Source organism: Clarias gariepinus, chromosome 21, assembly GCF_024256425.1.
Source record: "Clarias gariepinus isolate MV-2021 ecotype Netherlands chromosome 21, CGAR_prim_01v2, whole genome shotgun sequence".
Classification (NCBI taxonomy): Eukaryota; Metazoa; Chordata; class Actinopteri; order Siluriformes; family Clariidae; genus Clarias; species Clarias gariepinus.
Genome location: NC_071120.1, coordinates 4,424,841 through 4,444,732, shown reverse-complemented (window position 1 = coordinate 4,444,732; position 19,892 = coordinate 4,424,841). Strand labels below are relative to the sequence as shown.

The window sequence follows — 19,892 nt, the reverse complement described above, 5'->3', positions numbered from 1 at the left end:
GTGGAAGATCGATTGGTGTCATCGCTGCTGTAGTCGCGGCTCTCGTCGCTCTCGTCGCCGTTGTTGCTGGAATTGTGGTCTGGAAGAAGAAGAACTCTGGTGAGAGGAGGAAGGAGGCAGATGTCAAGTTTTCAGAGAACAGATTTACACTTTCTAATTCCTTTTGCTTCTGTTTAAGTTGAACTGATAAATTAGACGAGACAATAAGCTGATATTGACTAATTGTCTTGTGAAAGTAAATCCAGTAGACAGATTTGATACTAACTGTCTGTCCATCATCTGTGTTTCAGGCTTCAAACCTGTTCCACCCAAACCCTGTAAGTGAACCTTTATGATCCATAAATGATGTTTAAAACCACTACATTATTTATACACAGTGTTTAGTCACTTTGTGATGAATGTGAATGTTTTACAGCCTCTGAAGGAGATTCTTCAACCAACAACTCTTAAATTGTGACTGTGTGTCTTCCTGCAGAACTGAGAGAGTAAGACCTGATGTAGTTTAAAGTGTAATAATTAATAAACATCTGTGTGTGGGCCAGGGGTAGCTCAGTGGTTAAGGCATTGGACTGTGGTTCGAAAGATCCCAGGTTCAAACCCCACAACCACCAAGTTGCCACTGTTGGGCCCTTGAGCGCGGCCCTTAACCCTCAACTGCTAAGATGTATAATAAGATAAACAAAAAAATGTAAGTCGCTCTGTATAAGAGCGTCTGCCAAATGCCTAAATGTAAATGTAAATGTGTGGAGAGAAATCCATCAGAAAAGTAACATTCAGTTTCAGCTCAGAGCTCATCCTGTTTCTATTTGGAAGGTAGAATTTCACGTTGGTTACTAAAGTATCCTACTGTGACTATTATAGGAGGGGACTGAACTGATAAACGCCTCGTAGGAATATCGCCTCAGGTATTTTAAGGTCAAAAGTGTTCCTGGACAAATTCAGCCTTATTGATATTTGGATGGAACATTTTGATCACACTCGTGACTCATCATTCTAGGTGTTTAGCTGACAACAGAATTGTAAACCTTATTAGGATCCCTGTGACTGATCATAGAGAAATGTGTGTGTGTAAGGTTTTATAATATTGTAAGACATTATAATCTAATAATAAGATTCCTGTGCTCTGAGAACAGACCCCTCACTGTGCTTCCTCATGTCTTATAACACCTTCTATATCCTGTAACCAGACGAATATACATCCAAATGGCTCTTGTCCGCTAGAACCCTTTTGTTTAATCAGGAGAATGTAAATGTATTTTCTCCCCCCTGTCTGTCTCCGTGTTCTGTGTCTCTCTATGTCTGACATGTTAATGACTGGTTCTTCTGATGTTCGGGACGCAGCACCGCTTTAAATGTGCTCTCTTCGCTGAGATCTTCAGACATTATGCCTGTGTGTGTGTTTGTCTCTCCCGGTCGATCGGACCTGGACCAGTAAGTGTATCAGATTGCAACGGACACAACAAGCTAAAACTCTTCTTGTCTTAGCCTAAAACTTATCTTGGACACAATTCTTTCTCTTTTAAACCTAACAGTATGTCTTTTTCATTACATTCTCTCCAAAAGGCATCTTTATGGAAATCTAATAATTCACTGCTTCAGTTTTCATAAGTTAAAAACTAATTAATATACAGTATCTTGAAATAAAGTGAAATCTAAGTGTTTTTGGCACTAACTGGCAAATATTTAAATATGAATTTGCGGACAGTTTGGTAGGAATTTAGCCAAAAGCAGAAGAGGAAGATCCTCTTTTTACTATTTTTTTTTTTTTTTTGGATTCTATTAATCACAGTGAAAACCTTACTGATGAGGTCAGGAGTAACCTAAAGGCTAATGTATTGGACTGACTACTGGGAAAGTCCCCAGTTCCACCAATCTGCTGCTGTTGGGCCCTTGAACAAGGTCCTTAACGTTCATCCTGGTCAGATGTGTAATGAGATAAAACTTAAGTCCAACACTGTTTTTTTATAAGATTATTTGGGTGCGCTCGGCTGAAATGAGTCTGTGTCACTGGGAGCACGATGATGCAAAATGTCTGTTCTGTAAAGCTCTCATGATGTAGAATAATCCTAATTTTATAAAAGCCACAATGAGACAGAGTTTACAGTATGAAACACCTGTGAGAAAAAATGGCATTTGTTTGTGCGCACTAAATACTATGTAGTGCTGTCTCTTTAGCGGGTTCCCTTTAAGTGAGCTCAGCTGATTCTGCATCACCTGGCTTTAGGCTTAATTATTTTATGCTTTACATTGTATACAGTATTTACACCCAGCTTGTTTTTTGTAACCATTATAAATTTGTTTTGGACTCATGATTATACTGTACAAAAATAATTTTAAAACACTCTGCAGATATTCTTGTTTTTATGCAAAGTTTGTTTCCTATAATCGTATAGCCCCATTTTTTGATTTTGGAAAATATTTTAAAAGTATTAAATAAATAATTTTAAAAAGTTAAAAAGACTGTTTAAATTTTACATTTGTTACTTATATAGATTTGTAGTGTTCTACTTCTGTCTTTATTTCTGTTCATTTTTGACCATGTTGTGTGTGTGTGATGGGTTCGTTGTATGTTAATTCATTTAAAATGGAATTCATATAAAAAGAAGAACTTGTAGCCACTATCCAGCAGCATAAAATAAACAAAGAAAAATCTGAGCTTCTGACTTGCAGTAGATACATACCACATGGATAGAACTGTCTTTGATGCTTACTGCCCTGCTGTATGGCAGGCCCTGTGTGCCGAGTATCCAACGAGAGTTGACGTTAAGGCATTAAAGGGTGATCAGTTGGAGGAAACGGAGAAGCTAACTCTGTACATCCAGAAGCAGTTAGGTCAAAGCAAGAGACGAAAAGTGATCCCAAGGGAGACACATTGTTGTCTACGCTGTTTACTATAATAAATGCCATGCCGCAGCCTGTGAAAAGTAAACTGGAAGATGCGGTTGGCTTAACCTCCAAAACACACAAAGAATTCTGTGATCACGTCTCACATGCTGTTAAACTCAAGAAAAAGATCTGCAAAGAAAATCGGCTGTTAGAGCTTGAGGAACTGACAAAGGAAAAAGTTCCAAGCTACTCTAATACTGTAGTATGTTCATAAACAGGCAGTTCAAAATCTGTAAACGCTGTAAACAGATGACACAACAAATTATATACTCTGAAACGTTAATTTAAACATTTAAAAAATATATACAAAAAACATAAATATAAAAACAATCACCAATTATTGTCTGTCAGCCTGTGACTGTTCAGGGTCAAGTTTACGGGGCTTCAGTTGTTCGTTAATTTTACTTCTGACTCGAAACCAATATGGCTTTTTAAAGATGCCCTGTTTTATTAGACATGGCTGTTTTTAATGTTCAGCAAAAGATAGAGAAAGAGTCTAATAGACTCTAGTAGACTACTACTAGACTCTAGTCTAATAGAGACAAGTCTCTTCAGATCCTTCTGCACTAATGTTATCATGATGTAAATCATGATAACAGTGCGTGCGTGCGTGCGTGCGTGCGTGCGTGCGTGCGTGCGTGCGTTCGTTCGTCCTAGTACCATCTAACAGTCAGTAATAAGGGGAAGTCAGTACATTCTCCATTGAGATCTCTCACCTTACCTTTCTCACATGCCACTCCTCCTAAGTTTGTCTTTTTAATAAAGTTTTTAAAACTCAAAGCATTTTTAAACTAAGAAAAAAATAAATATAGGTCACATAAACACAAAATAGCACGGACGCAAGTGTTTAATTGTTGTCGTTTTCTCAAACATGATTTTCTCAACTTGGCGTTTATAAAGATTCAGACGGACTGAATTTAAGAATGCACCCCTGGGAACCTAAAACACACATACAAACTGAAGAGCAAAGGGGAGAGGCGCATTCACACCTCTGACCATCTTTTGTCTTGTAAATGAGTATCCTCATTCACCTTCCAATCCCCCCAGCGCACACACACTCTTTGTACTGTACACTGTTGCTATGTTTGTTAGGGCACTTGGTTATACACAGTACTTCATAGGTAAGAACACTTACTTCCTGGTTTGTTTTACTTTAAATATAGCTTATTACCTTATTCATCTAAATAAACAATGTTATCTAACACAAACACATCAGGATTCTCTATTGAGATTTCTCACCTTCCACTCCTCCTAAGTTTGTCTTTGCTCTTTTATCAGGGCAGTGATGGCTCAGGGGGCTAAGGCACTGAGTTACTGACCTAAAGATCGTCAGTTTGATGACAAATAAGGGCTTAACTTAACTAAATTAACTTAACTTGATGGAGTTCTTAAAACCCAAAACATGAGAAATTATTATGGGTCACATATGCACAAACTAGGACAGATACATATGATCAAGTTGTTTTCATTTGTATCTATGACCAATAATAATAATTATTATTATTATTAATTCTGACTATTTAAAACAAAGTTTTCTCCTATTTTTTATTTTTTTTGCCCATTGAAGTTGGTTCAAGTAAAAAAAAAAAATTTAAATACCCCCCAAAATTCCCCAACAATTAAAACATGCAAACATGATTTTAAAAATAAAATTTATTCTTCCAAAACTAGTCGAAGTTACAACAGCAATTTGTGTAAAACATGTGAATACATGTATTTTTGCTTAAAGATCATTAAAATACCCGAATAACACCAGCTGCTTATCAGTCTGCATCTGGTCCTTTTTAAATTTAAATATCACTTTTATAAAAACTGTTAAAGATGGAACAGTTTAAGTCTTTGGTTACCCCCCAAAGTGTCAGACGTTTTGCAATACTATATTCAGAATATAGACCTGACCAAACATCATTCTAAAGCTGTTGTACTGTGATGCCATTCCTACTTCAGGCTTCTCCAGCAGCTCCAAGAGGCCAGCCGTCACCCGTCAAAACGGCCAATAAAAAACTAAACTGGAAAATAAACTATAAACTAATCCCAAACAAATTTTATAAAATAAAACACCACTTACACTTTTAAGGTCTATTAAGCGGCCATCTTCATCTCTGTAGTGCATTTTTATAGCACCAGTTCGGCAGGGGTGGAGGTGGGTTGGTAAAATCACGTGATTGCAACTCAGCGCAGCTAAATAGCTGGCTTGTGTTAACGTGTTCTTGAGAACAAAACGGCATCTAATGGTCGCACCAGGTAAATGAATAAATAGGACTTGAATGTGTGTGTTTACTGTGAAATCTTGACATGCCTTTCTGTCAGGAGGGGATTACACCGTCCATAGGGCAGCCACACGTTATTTGCACGCCATTCACACAGCCACGCCTATTTGATATGGCTCCTACTGTATATAAGGCTGCGGGGACACTGCAGTTAACTGAAGCAGTCAATGCTCCATCTGGCGGGATTATACAGCATTGCAACCATTTTATTAGAAAGTGCATGTGGGTGTTCATGGGGCGAGGCATCGTTAAATGCGTCATTCGCAGGGGATCACATTCCGTGCACGTATTGTTCACAGACTTGTCATGGTCTTGCCATGGACATGTCATGATCCAGGCGGCTGTTTGAGATGGCTCCTAGGGTTACATATAAGTTAAAAGGTTACGGAGGTCAAGTATTTTACCCCTTCATAGAAAAATGTGGAAGGAGAGGTTTGGCAGATTCACTGCTAGAGTGCGAATACATAGGTTGTTCATTGATAAGTCCAGTGATTTAATTTATTCACTAGATAATGTAAGAAAGACTAACACATGAATCTGCCCTCTAGATGCAGCCATCCATCCATCCATCAAGCTAAAATCATCCAGGGTGGAAATGTGGGATAATTTTACCTTGATTTTACTTATCTTTAAGAAATAAAATGTACCCAATCTTGATATAATAGATATTTAGCTAGATATATGTGTGTATATGGGTGTGGATCTGAGTGTATTGGGCCCCTGGAATGTGCTTACATAGGAAATCTGAGGTATACATTGGGGCAACTAGAATGGGGAGGCTTCATGGGACCCAGATGTTGGAGAGCGACATCAAACGGTGTACAGTACAATGGACCAGATTGTGGTGGGAAGGGTATATAATGTAGAAAGCGGTCAAGATAAGTTGTTGCTCTGCAGACCATGTAGTCTGATGTAGTCCAAACAACAACAGTGGGAGTTGAATTAGGCTCCTCAACACCAACAGAATAAACACCAAAATATAACCGCTTAAGAGTAACTCTAAACAATGGCTGTACTCAAAATTAGAAACTAACCTTCCAAAATCCAACTCTTTCACACTTTTTACAGTGAAACATTTAATCAGTGTCGTTAAAAACATGGATCACTTGAATGCCTAAGGAGTGTTGAACTTGTTAGATTAAAATTTTCTTAAAGAGAAGAAAAATAAAGGATTGATCCCAGGGGGTGAGATTCCCGGGCCGTTGGAATGGGTTAGAAGAAAAATAAATTCATCCCAGAGATTGATAGAACTAAAACGCTGTTGCAAACCTGGGAGCAAGTTAGCGAGTCTAGGAAAAGGCTTTAAGGTATAATATGGGAGACAAAAGCAATGCATGCAGGTAAATGGTTTTACCACATGCGCTTGGCCGGTGTTATCCGCGAAGTGCATGAACACCGAGTTCTCATATGGAGTTTAAGTTTCCGTGGAGTGGAGCTGAGTGGAGTGATTAGTAATAATTAAAAATAAAATAAAAATCTTGATCCTTGAATTATCAATGCACTTTGTGCCATGATAATTTTGAAGGTCTAGAATGGTATGCTTAGCTTATCATCGATGTAACACTTCAGTTAAAAGTCTAGCTGTTGCACAATGAAACTGAAACACTGGCCAATTTAGGAGGTTGAATGTTTCATGGCTAAATTTGACCAGCTTGGTGGCCAATCTTCATTGATTCCACATTCCACAAGTAAGAGCAGAGTGTAAAGGTTTAATTAACAGAGTAATTGCACAGTTTTTTTTTGCCAACCCGAATTGTATCCAAAAAACATAAAACCACAGCTGCCCAACTCACTGCAGAATTAAATGTGCACCTCAACTCTCCTGTTTTCATTAAAACTGTTCGTTGGGAGCTTCACGGGGGTCAATGTACATGGCCGGGCTGCAATAGCCAAACGTCGGTTTCAGTGGTGCCAGCAGCAAAAATCTTGGGCTGTGGACAATGTGAAACATGTATTGTTCTGTGACCACGTAGTGATCAGACCACTATTCTGCAAGAAGAATGGCTCAAAATCCCTCTAGACACTGTGCAGAAAACAAGCCTAAACATTTAACAGTATCAAGTTCTACTGTACCTCAGGTATGTTGTTAGATTCTTTATGAAAATAGTTTGTGTACCCAAAATTGTGTACCTAATTACTTTCAACTTAGGTAAATAAATATTATAATTTAATTAAATTCACTTTTATTTGTATAGCACTTTTAACATCTGTCATTGTTGCAAAGCAGCTTTACACAATGAAAATTATGGAAGTTTGTATGAAATTTGAATGTTTACAATTTAAAATGATCAGATTGTCCCTGATGAGCAAGCCGAGGATGACGGTAGCAAGGAAAAACTGTGAGTATTTTATTGCAAGCTACTCGTTTTTTTTTTTTTCTCTAAAGAACAAAATCCTTAAACTAGTGTATCAAAGGACACACTACCTTGTTCTGTAATTGTGATAGCCTTCTTTACTGAGGTTATACAATGAAAAAAGTTACTATTTCGTAAACCGAAAATGGTACATAACATTACGTATGGACATTAGTTTGTCCTACTAAAGAATATACAACATGTGGATCCACCATTTCATTGCATTTATTTGCCCTCTTGTTTTTTTTCTTTGAAAGATGTAGTGCAGCATAATGTACTGAGTCTGCTTCAGGATCCTGCAAGAACACAGAGGACACACAAAGATAAACAAATATAAATAATAAATAATGTGAACCTAGGATAATAATTCTGTATGTTTGTATTGAGCAAATGCATGGTGTAAAGCCTTATGGTGAAGATAATTTAGCATGTGTGTTGTCATTGTTCATGAGAATAAAGTTGATGGAACAATCTGAGGTTAATTAAGTCTTTTCTGCTCTTTAGAATCAGCTAAAGATTATAATTGCTGGAAATCAAAACCCACTATTAACATGACCACCACATATAACTGGACCCATAACACTTTATGCTCATAGTCACCTAAATGTAAAACTTCTAATCAAGTAAATCTGTTTAAAATCCCCACACAACACACACACACAAGTTCACATTCTCATTGCCAAGTATTGCTCAGCTTGCTCCTGAAATTATGCCACCATTTGCCTTGGTTTTTGATCTTTATTTTTGCTTCTTAGATTCAGTTTTTACTGATCAACTCTGCCTGAGTAATTTTAATAAAATTCAAAAGCCCATTCTAAACATCCCTTTGAGTATCTATCATGTCCGTAAATGACCAGCAGTAACGTAGCTCTGTCCGTGAGCAGATCCTGATGTCTGCTGGCTACATTACCCTTGAATGCGGTCAACTCATTGCTTCTTCTCATGCTGCTCCAATGTTTCACAGGCTGTAATTCTCTTGTCATGTGAGCTGCCCATTGTCACACTCAGTGTGTAACACCTGTGACACACCCACATTATACATTTTTAGGTGGCATTTTTCACTTTAAAAAAATGACGCTGCCTATTGTTACTTAGTCAGGGAACGGCTATGACACACTAAACGGAACTACTGCAAACACCACAAACACCAGCCATGGCCCGCTGGCCACCAAGGATTTCTTTTTTATATAGAGAGATTCTAAACTGCTTTGGCATCCATCCTGGCATCTGTATGTAAGTGGAAAAATATATATTTTGTAGTCAGATTTACCTCATTTTTCGATGCTTCATGACCTGAAACAACAGAGAGAAAATTATTATTATTCAGTTTATTATTATTATTATTATTAGTAGTAGTAGTAGTAGTAGTAGTAATATGTCTGTAAATTTTTTTAGTCATAAAGGTAAGGTTATCTGGAAGTTGAGTCAATTCAACTGGGATCTTTTGTTAGGTAGAAACATTTCACTACTCATCCAACCAGTCTGAGGCAAGTTGGTAAGTTCCTCATATTTGAGTCCTCAAAGGTCAAAAAGGTCCTCCCCTGTGAAAAGGCTTGTTATGTGAAGAGTGAAGAAGGTGAGAGTAGAAAAAAAAGTTGTTAAAGAGTGGTGGTGGGGGAGCTATTAAGAAGAAACAGCAATAGAGAGAGGTTAAGTAGAGTCGTTAAAGTGTATCATAAGAGTTAGGAGACAGGTTGTGCCTAAGACCTCCAACTCTCTTTAGAGAGGAATTTTCCATTTGTCCAACAATAGCTTATTTTACCCCTTTATCAAATCATCTATCCTCTCTGCCCAAAATTTGCACATTTTCATCTCACTCACTTATGATTCTCCCTCCTAGCCTCACCTTCTCCATTGCTCACGTAACAAGCCTTTTCAGACAGGTAAGGATCCTTTGACCTTGGAGTACTCAAATGAGTAAATTATCAACTTCCCCCAGACTAAAGGAACTACTTGTATAAGTCCTAAAATGTTTTTACCTTACAAGAAAGAAGTCAGTTGACATGACTCAACTTCCACTTTAGTAGTAGTAGCATAAGAGTAGCAACTCACTAAATAATTGGTTATGGGCATTGTAGTTAAAAGTCTCACTGTTAAACCTGTTAATACCCCATGAATGCAGCTTAATTTGTAGTTTCTTTAGAAAGCCTTTATTTGTGAGGAAATACACGTGGTAGCTTCTAGATTAAGACTGGCATCTATTTGCCACTTTTTTTGTCACTATAAAAATATGTAAATACATTTTCTAATATTTAATGTGATCTATTATGCTGTTATTTGTGCACAAATGAGAAATGAAATAGAAAAAAGGAGCAAACACTTGCTTTTATTTTGCTGTTTTGATTATATTTTATTTCTCCTGAAGAGCCTGAATAGTATTTAAGGAAACAGTTTAATTTGTTTTAAAAAGACGTTTAGTGTTAACAGCACTGAAAACGGAGAACGATCTTCTGCAAGCTCAACACAAACACAGCAATTTCAGTTTCTACAAAAATGGAAGAATATCTACGAGTATCCAGGCTAAACTTTCTTTTATAATTTTCTTATAGAAAAAGGCTAAATCGATTTAGTTTAAAGTGTTTCTGTGACTGGTGTTACCTTGATCTTGTTGGTCAGTGCCAAAAAAGGTCATTGTACGTGTCATGCGCACTCTCTCCGTGGCCGGCACTAGGACATGGAAGTAGTACGGTTGCGTTTCAGGAAGCATAAAAGGAGACAAGATGACGCTTCACAACGCTCAGTCATTGAGTCTGTCCTTGCAGTTTCCGACGCTTCGCCGGATCTCTTGAGTACTCACCATTTTAGGTCTTCTTTCTGATTGAGTGTGTTTCGCTAGAACGCGGGTTTATTTGTGTAAACTGTTGCTTTCCACGTTAGACAGTTCTTATAATAACTAGCGTGGTTATCCTGCCTGCTTGTGTTACTTCCGCATTTGGTTTTACTGTCCATGCTACAAGGGCTAACTGCTAGTCTTCTGGTCTGCATCCGGTTGCTTGTGACAGAATGACTGAGCCAACAGCAGTAAACCCAGTGGATTACACTCACCTCTGCAATGTGGTAAACAGACATGCTGAGTTGATTGAGCAGCTAAACGGTAAAGTCGTGGCTCTCTGCAGTAGAGCTGCCTCTCTTCCGCCGCCCATCGCAGTTCTAGTTTGATCTCATTTGGTTCTAGCGGATAAATAGGGCGGCCCGGATGGGAAGTGTAGTGTTTTTCCTAACCGCACGAGATCTTGTGTTTGAGTTTAAATTCAACCAGATACCCCACAGACTGGTTGCGCATTGCCCTTCTCGTCTCGTTGCTGTCCGGGCAGGCAGCTGAGTGGGCCATGGTGGTTCTTCATTCAGACTCAGACACAGCCCACTTCTACAACAAATTCACCCGCCACCTGAAGCTCACCTTTGAACATTCTGCCGGTTAGGTAAACCGACTCCAAGCTGTATCATCTGCGGCAGGGAGGGTCGTCCATAAGCTGTTACACTGCCAACTTCCGGACCCTCGCCACCCAGACCACCTGTGCATATTGTGGATCGGCGGCACACCACACAGCCATCTGCTCTCAGGAAACATTCAGACCCGGTGAGTAATGAGAGCGGCTTGCCGGGCTCCCTCCACCTCTCTGCCACCATGACCAATGTTTCCCATCTCACGGTTCATGTACACCTCCAGTTTGGCCACAAACGGGTCAGAAGTACTGCTTCATCGATTCCGGTGCTGCAGGTAACTTCATTGACTCTTCTTATCCCAAAAAACTAGGAGTGGAAGTCGAGGCGTTATCACAGCCTGTTTGGATTACATCTGTCGATAGTAGACCCCTTACCTCCAGTCCCATTACCATCCAGACCCAACTTGTCACCCTCATCATTGACCAGCACCAAGAGCAGATGTGGTTTCACCTCACCTCTATCTCATCTCCCCCCAACATCCTCGGGCACCCTTAGCTGCTTCAACATGACCCCCTCATCTCCTGAATACACAGAATTAGATCCTGCAGTGGGGCCCAACCTGCACTGAACTCTGCCTGCGGGCTACGGCTGGGTCGTGTTCTAGGGAGTCCGAGGCCCCCAAAGTTGACACCAACGCCACCCCCGCCGCTTATAGGGTTGAAGTATTCTGTAAGAAACGCGCCACACACCTTCCTCCTCATCTTTCCTACGACATGGCGATAGACCTTCAGCCAGGTTCTGTTCCTCCCTGCGGCCATCTCTACTTACTATCCACCACTGAGACCGGGCGATGGAGGAGTATGTATCCAACGCTCAAGGCAACATCTGGCCCTCCTCCTCACCTGCCACCACAGGGTTCTTCTTCATGAAAAAAAAAAACGACGGCCCACGGCCATGTGTCGACTATCGGGGGCTCAAAAACATCACCATTAAGAACCCTTTGTCTCTTACCAACTCAGGCCTGGACGCCCTCTCTGGTGCCACCATTTTCACGAAATTAGACCTCTGGAGCGCCTACAACTTGGTGCGCATCAGAGAGGGCGATGAGTGGAAGACTGCCTTCATCACCCCCGCTGGACTATGAAAGCCTGGTCATCCCATTTGGACTCTGCACTGCCCCCGCAGCCTGCCAACAATTTATTAACACCATTTACTTAATCACGGTCCTGCCGGTCTCAGAGGGAAAGAACACCATCCTGACCATTGTTGATCGGTTTTTCAAAGCTTTGCACCTAGTGGCCCTTGCCGGACTCCCGTCAGCTAAGAACACAGCCGAGCTGATAGTAGAACACATAGTCCGCCTCCATGGGTTCCCAAAGGACATCAAGGTTCCCAAAGGGCCACAGTTTACTGCCCAGTTCTGGAAGGCCTTTTGCCGTCTGATCAATTCCACCTGCAGTCTATCACCCGGATACCATCCTCAGACGGAATGGACCAACCAACAACTGGAGTGCTACCTGAGATGCTTCAGCGTCCTGGGCCCGCTACCTCATTTGGGCTGAACTTTCCCACAACCTTCACGTTTCATCCTCCACCAACTTAAGCCTATTTGAGGTATGCCACGCTTTCCAGCCTTCAATGTTCGACCACCAAGAACCGGAGGTTGATGTACCCTCGGCCCAACAGTTGGTCCGCAGGTGTCGACAGCTGTGGGACCAAGCGAATGCAGCCATCCAGCATGCCAACACCCGCTACGCCGCTCAGCATCGCTGTCGACATCCCTCCGGGACGATTGTACAATGTAGGTGACAAGGTATGGCTGTCAACACGGGTTGCACTTGCCAGTAAGTGCAATCAATATTTCAACAAAATACTTTGTTGATGGTTTATCAGTTTAAAATAAGCATCATTGTAAAATACTTAAACAGGAGGCTGAGGTGTTTGGAAACTTTTTAGTTAGCAGATGTAACAGAATATACAACTTCAACCAGCACCTCTAACAGTAATCTAACTGAAACTTCCCCATTTTCTAGTGGGTATCACTTAACAAGACCCTCTCCATCTTGGAAAGAGTGACAGCATGGGAAAACGGGGCAGACAGGGCGTGAATCATGAAATGTGCAAAGAATATTGTGATTTAATAGAAGTTGGTTTATACTACTACTACTACTACTACTAATAATAATAATAATAATAGTAATAGTAATAACAATAATAATGTTTTAAAAAGATGTTTTATTAGCTACATCTTTAAAATCCTTAGATTAGATAAAAATAAGTGAATTATCACTTCAGTGATTTGAGCACAAAAATAGTTAGAGTATAACCGAGTATATAATAACATGGTGTTCTCTTTTTTTAATTAGCTTTTCACCTTTTTTTTTATGATAAAAAAAAAATACTTTAGCTCTACATAGCAAATTCCCCAGTGTAGAATTACCACCCAACAGTATTTATGAGTGCAGCTGGACTCCAATAAGCTCTAAAATTGTTAAATCAACAGTGGGGGTTTTACTGAGTACAACAGTCTTGCACAAATTGTTTGCTTGTATCTTCTTTTGTAGAACTATCTTGAACTATATGTATTAAGGATTGATTAAGAATTAGATATTACTCATATTCATATGCATGCGAAGGGAGATCTATCTATCTATCTATCTATCTATCTATCTATCTATCTATCTATCTATCTATCTATCATTTACCTTTGTGCTTCAGTATAATGAAGATCAGGACACTGAGAAGAATCACAATCACTGCACCAAACCCAGCAGTCAGCATGAAGGACACAGCAGGACAGTCTGAACCTTGGATCACAAAAGAAAGAATACACTGACATTTTAAACAGTATCTTTTAATGTAAGAGTTACAGAAGACTTTTGGGAGAAAAAAAATCCAACCATTTGCTCTGTCTGTGATCTTGGTCAGTGTTTTATTTACCCCTGAAAATAAAACATTCTTTATTTATACTATATAACTGAAGTTACTACAACTATTCACTTAACTTAATGCACATAACTACTTACTTGATATTAATTTACCTTTCACTCTTAAGTAAACTGAATCACTGAATGGAATCTGATTCTTTTCCATGTAGATGCAGTAATAGAGTCCTGTATCAGAGACATTTACTGCAGTGATGGTGAGAGATGTGTTCTTGTCATGATCGGCCGTCACTATTCTCTCACTTTCACTTTCAGTAAAGGAGTAACACGTTTCTGATGGAGCTGATGTAAAAAACTGTTTACACCCAATAAGAAGTGAAACTGAATCACTCGTGTGTTTAAACCAGTAGATGTAGCCTGTTCCAGTCAGGTTATGTTGCCACCAAATAGTGACTTTATCTCCAGCATCTGCCTCCAAAGTTAAAGAGCACAGAGTCTCTGAGAGCAAACCTGCAACACACACACACACGTGTCTCAAATCAAACATGCAGTTGTAGTTTGCGGGGAGGCAAATAATACCCAGAACATGCACTAACCAAGTGCTGGGTTTTTCCATTTAACCAAGAGTTCTGGGTTTTTCATTTGACCCAACCAGTGGGTTAAACTGACACTCTAACTGGGTTGACAGATTTCATTTATTTATTTATTTTATTTTCATGAAGAGACTCAAAATGTACACAACTGTAAATAATGTAAATGGATTGTCACAAAATGAGAAAATGTGAATAACTACATTTTGACAAAAATATTAGACAGAATGAGAGGTGACAATATGTTAAATATAACATAAGTGTAAAATAAACACTCTCTGTAAAACAATAAAAACCAAGAGGCCCATGTAAAACTGAAATGAGTTAAATTTGAGTTGCATTTAATACAACGTTTAAAGACTTTTTATATATAGAAGTTTTCAATACAAATCTTATAATGCCTACATCACACCAAACATCCGCCATCTATATATTTTTAATTTATCTTTTTAACTATTAGTTATTTAACTATTACTATTTTAATTCCTTCAAAATTATTTTAAGAACAAAAACAATAAAACTATTTTAAAATATTGGTAATTAAATGTGGACTGAGGAAATTGTTGTTTTCAAAAATGTAACAGATGAGGACTCGTGTCCATCAATCTGATACACAGTGTGCTGAAGAAAATCCAACTTTGTGTAATTAATATGAAGGAAAAAAAAAACCCTTTAAAACAAACATCAACAGCCTCCACCAAAGAATCTCTCTCAATAGCATTGCCTTCAACAATGGAAAAGGTCTGTCAGGTCCCCCTTGTCTCATCCCAAAGGCACAAAATGTGGATCAATGCTCCAGTCATCTCCATATTTTGCATGTTGGTCCTCACCTGTGGATTACATGCCATCACTTAGTGTTGCTATATAGCTAACATTTATGTCAAGCATTTTTGTGGTAGATGTACAGCTATATATGAATTAAATGCAAAACATGTTTTCTCTTTAAAATATACAAAAATACATATATACATACATATATTATAATATAATATATATATTATAACATAATATACAAAAATACATAATGTGAACATTGGGTCAGGGGTATTGGACTACAGTTTGGAAGATCCCAGGTTCAAACCCCACAACCACCAAGTTGCCACTGTTGGGTCCTTGAGCAAGGCCCTTAACCCTCAACTGCTTAGATGTATAATGAGATAAAAATGTAAGTCGCTCTGGATAAGAGCATCTGCCAAATGCCTAAATGTAAATGTGAACATGAATTTAGTGTATATTTCTGACTGATTTACCTCACGATTTAATGTGTGAGGGATAACAGGATATGGCGCTCCATCTCGATTAAATACAAAACATTCCCCCATTTCAAATTCCCAAAAAACCCCAGATGAATACGATATTTAAGTGATGAATTTACATTTTATAATAAATGTTTCATAAGGATGCAGATATAGCTCATTTTCAACTATGTGTAGCGTTTGTTCTTGGCTAATAACTTGTATAAAAAGTATAATGGCAATTTGTATACTAGCGTCTCAAAAGGATAGATTCACGGCTGAGAGAGATGCAACAACATGAAACCGTGAAATGTCTGACCACACAATGTGCATTTGTATACCAAATATATAAAACTTTTACCACCTCAATTTTGCTGTAACATGAAATTATCAAACAAACAAACAAAAAAAACCCTGATCTTGAACAGACAAGGTCACAAAAATATCATAAATATCGTCATCGCTCTCATTAGGAATGTGCATGTGCGAGGGAGAGAGATTTCTAACTGCATGTGCTCACCTTGTCTAAAAAAAACGAAACTCGGATTTTAAAAATTTGTTTCTTCTGAAGAATTTTCAGTAGTTCTCACATCATCTTGTCATTAACAGTTTTTTTTATGGTTACATATGTTTTAAGGATGATGCATTTGTCTAATTTATTGAATAATAAAAAAACAGAATGAGAAAAAACACTAACCCCACACCCTTATATTAAAGCGTTTCATTTAAACAATAAAATATGCTTGGTCCTACCACAACTTACTAAACAATTAAGTCACAATAACTTACCATAAAATACTGAGTGCTCTGAGCTGGATCCAGTCAGAAGTAAAGAATCCAGAATGTTCACCAAAGAATAAACCAATTGCTGGGTTAAAATAACACAACCAGGGAGACAGTCATTAAACATACCCCAATTGCTTCTTTTGACAACTATAAAATAATATGTATATAAAATATAGTAAATTTAGTGTTTTATTTGTGTCATAAAATACAGTATAGCTGACTATTTATATTACTGTAACTTACCATAAATTGTTTGTCATGCCGTGTCTTAATTCCAAGATTACAAAGAATGGACTTGCAAGTTCACACTCGAGGGATTTGAGGACACCAGATAAATTGCAAATGAAACGCAGAGTACAGGATTCACAGCAGCGATATATTACACCATAACCTTATTATTCCAAAGATTCCCAGTTAAAAATACCCAAAATAAAATACATTTATTTTAACCACTACAGAGACATCACAGCCAGCAGAAGTTTTCAGAAGTTTCTTCCAAGATGAGGCTGCATTGGGTGAGGTATATAAGTACAGAGCGCCTGGTGATTGCCTGGAGCGCAAATTTCCGAAATTGTTTTTTAAATAGATGCTATCTTCAATAACCAATTAATGATTTGAGCTGTAGACACATACATTCTTGCTTAAAGAAATCACATAGAGAACTACACATAGAGAGTCTTGGCAGACTTGGGCACCAGTGGACATTTCAGCACGACCCAAAACACACAGAAAAAGTGGTGAAGAAATGTTTAGCAGACAAAAAAATAAATAAATAAATAAATAAATAAGTTTTTCAGTGGCCCTGCCTGACTTACAATTGAGAATCTGTGGAGGGAGCTAAACATTGGGGTGATGGCAAGGAGACCTTCCAACCTGAAAGAGTTGGAGCTCATTGCTAAAGATGAATAGGTAAAAATACCAGTGCAGACATGTAAAACCTGGTCGGCAATTATAGAAAGCATTTGATTGCTGTAATAGCTAATAAAGGCTTTTCTATTGATTATTGAGAAGGGTATGAATAATTATGAACATGCCACTTTTTGTTTAAATGTAACTAAAAGATAAGTTTTTTTTTTCCACGATGATGCCTCTTGTACTTTGCCTTATTATCCTCTGGAAGATGGCCGTATAATTTCTAATCAAGAAAAAACTCATAGGAGTTTTTTATATATAAACCTCAACATATATATATATATATATATATATATATATATATATATATATATATATTACACAGTGGGGGAAATAAGTATTTGATCCCCTACAGATTTTTTGTTGTTATAAGATTATATGTTATAATACTTATTTCCCTCATTGAAATGCAACTTAATTCATAACATTTGTATCATGTGCTTTTTCTGTATTTTTGGTTGATATTCCGTCTCAATTCTTTACCATAAACCTATGATAAAAATGATAGACCCTCCATTGCGTAGAAAATCTGTAAGGAATCAAATACTTATTTCCCCCACTGAATATATATATATATATATATATATATATATATATATATATATATATATATAGAGAGAGAGAGAGAGAGAGAGAGATTATATTCTTATACACAAAATGTGTACTTTTCACTAAATCATACTTTTTTGACTAATTAAAGTGTTTCAGTTACACAACTTAAGAATTACAGTTCAATACACAATGAATTACAGTAAAGACTTTATTGTGAGAGCTTTCAGGCTTTATTATGTGTGTTTATTAAATAAAGCAATAAATTAGAGCATTACGACTTACCCATGGCACAGAGAAACACACGCAGAGATAAAAACAGAACCATTCTCTCCATCAGCCGAGAGACAAAGAGGAAACTGTCATCTGTTGGACAAAACTATTACTGGTGTATCTGTGTGTAGGGGGGAGGTGTGTTTGATTACACAGCTTACAGCACTTTTGTAACCTTTGAGACTTAAGAAAACTAATCTAATACAGTCCTGAGAAAAAGTATTTGTGTTTTTTTTTTTTGCATATTTGTCACACTTAAATGATTGAGATCATCAAACTTATTTTAATATTAACACATGACAAATTACAAATATATGTGTGTATATGTATATTATTATTTTTTATATTACACAATGATAAGATAATGAGTGAATAAAAAAATGCAGTTTTAAATGATTTCATTAATTAAGAAGAAAAAGCTGACCTACCTGGCCCATGTGAAAAAGTAATTGCCCCTAAACCTAATAACTGGTTGTGCCATTTCAGCATTTGTTATAACTGGCACCACAGAATTACTTGCCCAAAAGTCTTGGGGATAATCAAGATGTTTTTTTGGCAAATGTGAAACAAGCCTTTGTGTTCTTTTTGGTCAGCAATAGTGATGTGAAGTTTTTTTACTGAGTTTTACTGAAAAATATTTTTTTGAGTGATTTAGTTTGTGTTAAGCTTATGGGGCTGATCAACAAACTACTTGGGAAACCTGAAGACTCGAAAGGTGAACTAATCAATTTGCTTTCCAGCTCAGACTGGATTGGTTAAGCTTTTGGGGTTGTTACACGATGAACAAACAACTCAGGAACCCGAAGACTCGAAACTGAGATAAACGAATTCCTGTACAGGTATTCCTCGTGGGCAAATGAATGAATCTTACCTCAAGACGACTTTTTCTTCCTGAGTCACACTTAAAATTAATTTAAAATGAATAAATACTTTAAGAATGACCCATGACTAGTCCAAAGCTTTCATCTTGGCACTCTCCCATGGATGCTATTTTTTGCATTGTGCTCTTAAAGTAATTTTGGATGGCCACTCCTGGGAAGGTTCACCACTGTTTTCTCACAAGTTTTCTCCTTTTGTGAATAATGGCTCTCACTGTGGTTCACTGGAGTTCCAAAGCCTTAGAAATTTGTAACCCTTTCTAGACTGATGTATGTCAATAACTTTTTTACTTACCGCTCTTGAATCATTTTGATAGTGTTGCTTTTTGTTAGACTTTTAGCATGGTTCACTTTTTCAGACAGTTACTGTTTCAAATAGGTTTGATAGCTGCACTCTCAATAAGTGAAATCATAATTTAAAAACTGCATTTTATATTTCCTTGGGTTATCTTTGTGTTATTAAAAATATTAAAATGCGTTTAATGATTTCAATCATTTAAGTGTGATAATTATACAATAGATATGCTTAAATGTCTCATGTCTTATTTTTTCATGAAATAAAAAAATGCAATAAGCTCATGTCACCTCTTAGTGTCTAGTCAAAATTTCCATTAAGTTCTGAGACAGGGAATGTGAAGACAGTTCACTCCTTAAATACAATGTTCATAGATTTTATTTTAGAAAAGTAAGAAAATACATTAATATATTTATTTATAGGCTAGTTCATGTATTTAGGGATGAAACACTAGTATAGTTACATCAGTGTAGTTTTCATATGCTAGAATTTAAAAGTAAACATGAAGAGAGAAACATGAGGTCCCAAATGTACTATATGTCAGAAATAATTAAAGTTTAATATGTAGTAATACAATAAACTTCATGTACTA

The 19,892-nt window shown here is 37.5% G+C and overlaps 1 protein-coding gene and 1 long non-coding RNA gene across 3 annotated transcripts; one reads left to right on the top strand and one right to left on the bottom strand.

Annotated features, from left to right (window-relative positions):
- Window position 1: 1 nt before the first annotated feature.
- Window positions 2-497, top strand: LOC128509431 (uncharacterized). Its single transcript, XR_008356042.1, has 3 exons — window positions 2-99; window positions 291-317; window positions 416-497. It is a non-coding gene; the product is annotated as an uncharacterized LOC128509431 (long non-coding RNA).
- Window positions 498-7,311: 6,814 nt separating this feature from the next.
- Window positions 7,312-18,182, bottom strand: LOC128509425 (uncharacterized). 2 transcript variants are annotated; one of them, XM_053481167.1, is made up of 6 exons: window positions 18,140-18,182; window positions 13,939-14,292; window positions 13,798-13,839; window positions 13,603-13,704; window positions 8,781-8,803; window positions 7,312-7,806 (listed from the first exon to the last, which is right to left on the bottom strand). In XM_053481167.1, the coding sequence occupies exons 1-6, from the start codon at window positions 18,180-18,182 to the stop codon at window positions 7,669-7,671; spliced, it is 702 nt and encodes a 233-aa protein (XP_053337142.1). In that variant the 3' UTR covers window positions 7,312-7,668. The 2 variants fall into 2 exon arrangements, with proteins under 2 accessions (XP_053337142.1, XP_053337143.1); XM_053481168.1 differs by lacking the exon at window positions 13,798-13,839.
- Window positions 18,183-19,892: the final 1,710 nt, after the last annotated feature.

Coding starts and splice junctions, on each gene's coding strand:
- LOC128509425 (XM_053481167.1), bottom strand. CDS start 18,182: ATGGTTCTGTTTTTATCTCTGCGTGTGTTTCTCTGTGCCATGG. Junction 8,804..13,602: donor CATTATACTGAAGCACAAAG/GTAAATGATAGA, acceptor CTGTTGTTTCAG/GTCATGAAGCATCGAAAAAT. Junction 7,807..8,780: donor ATGAAGCATCGAAAAATGAG/GTAAATCTGACT, acceptor GTGTTCTTGCAG/GATCCTGAAGCAGACTCAGT.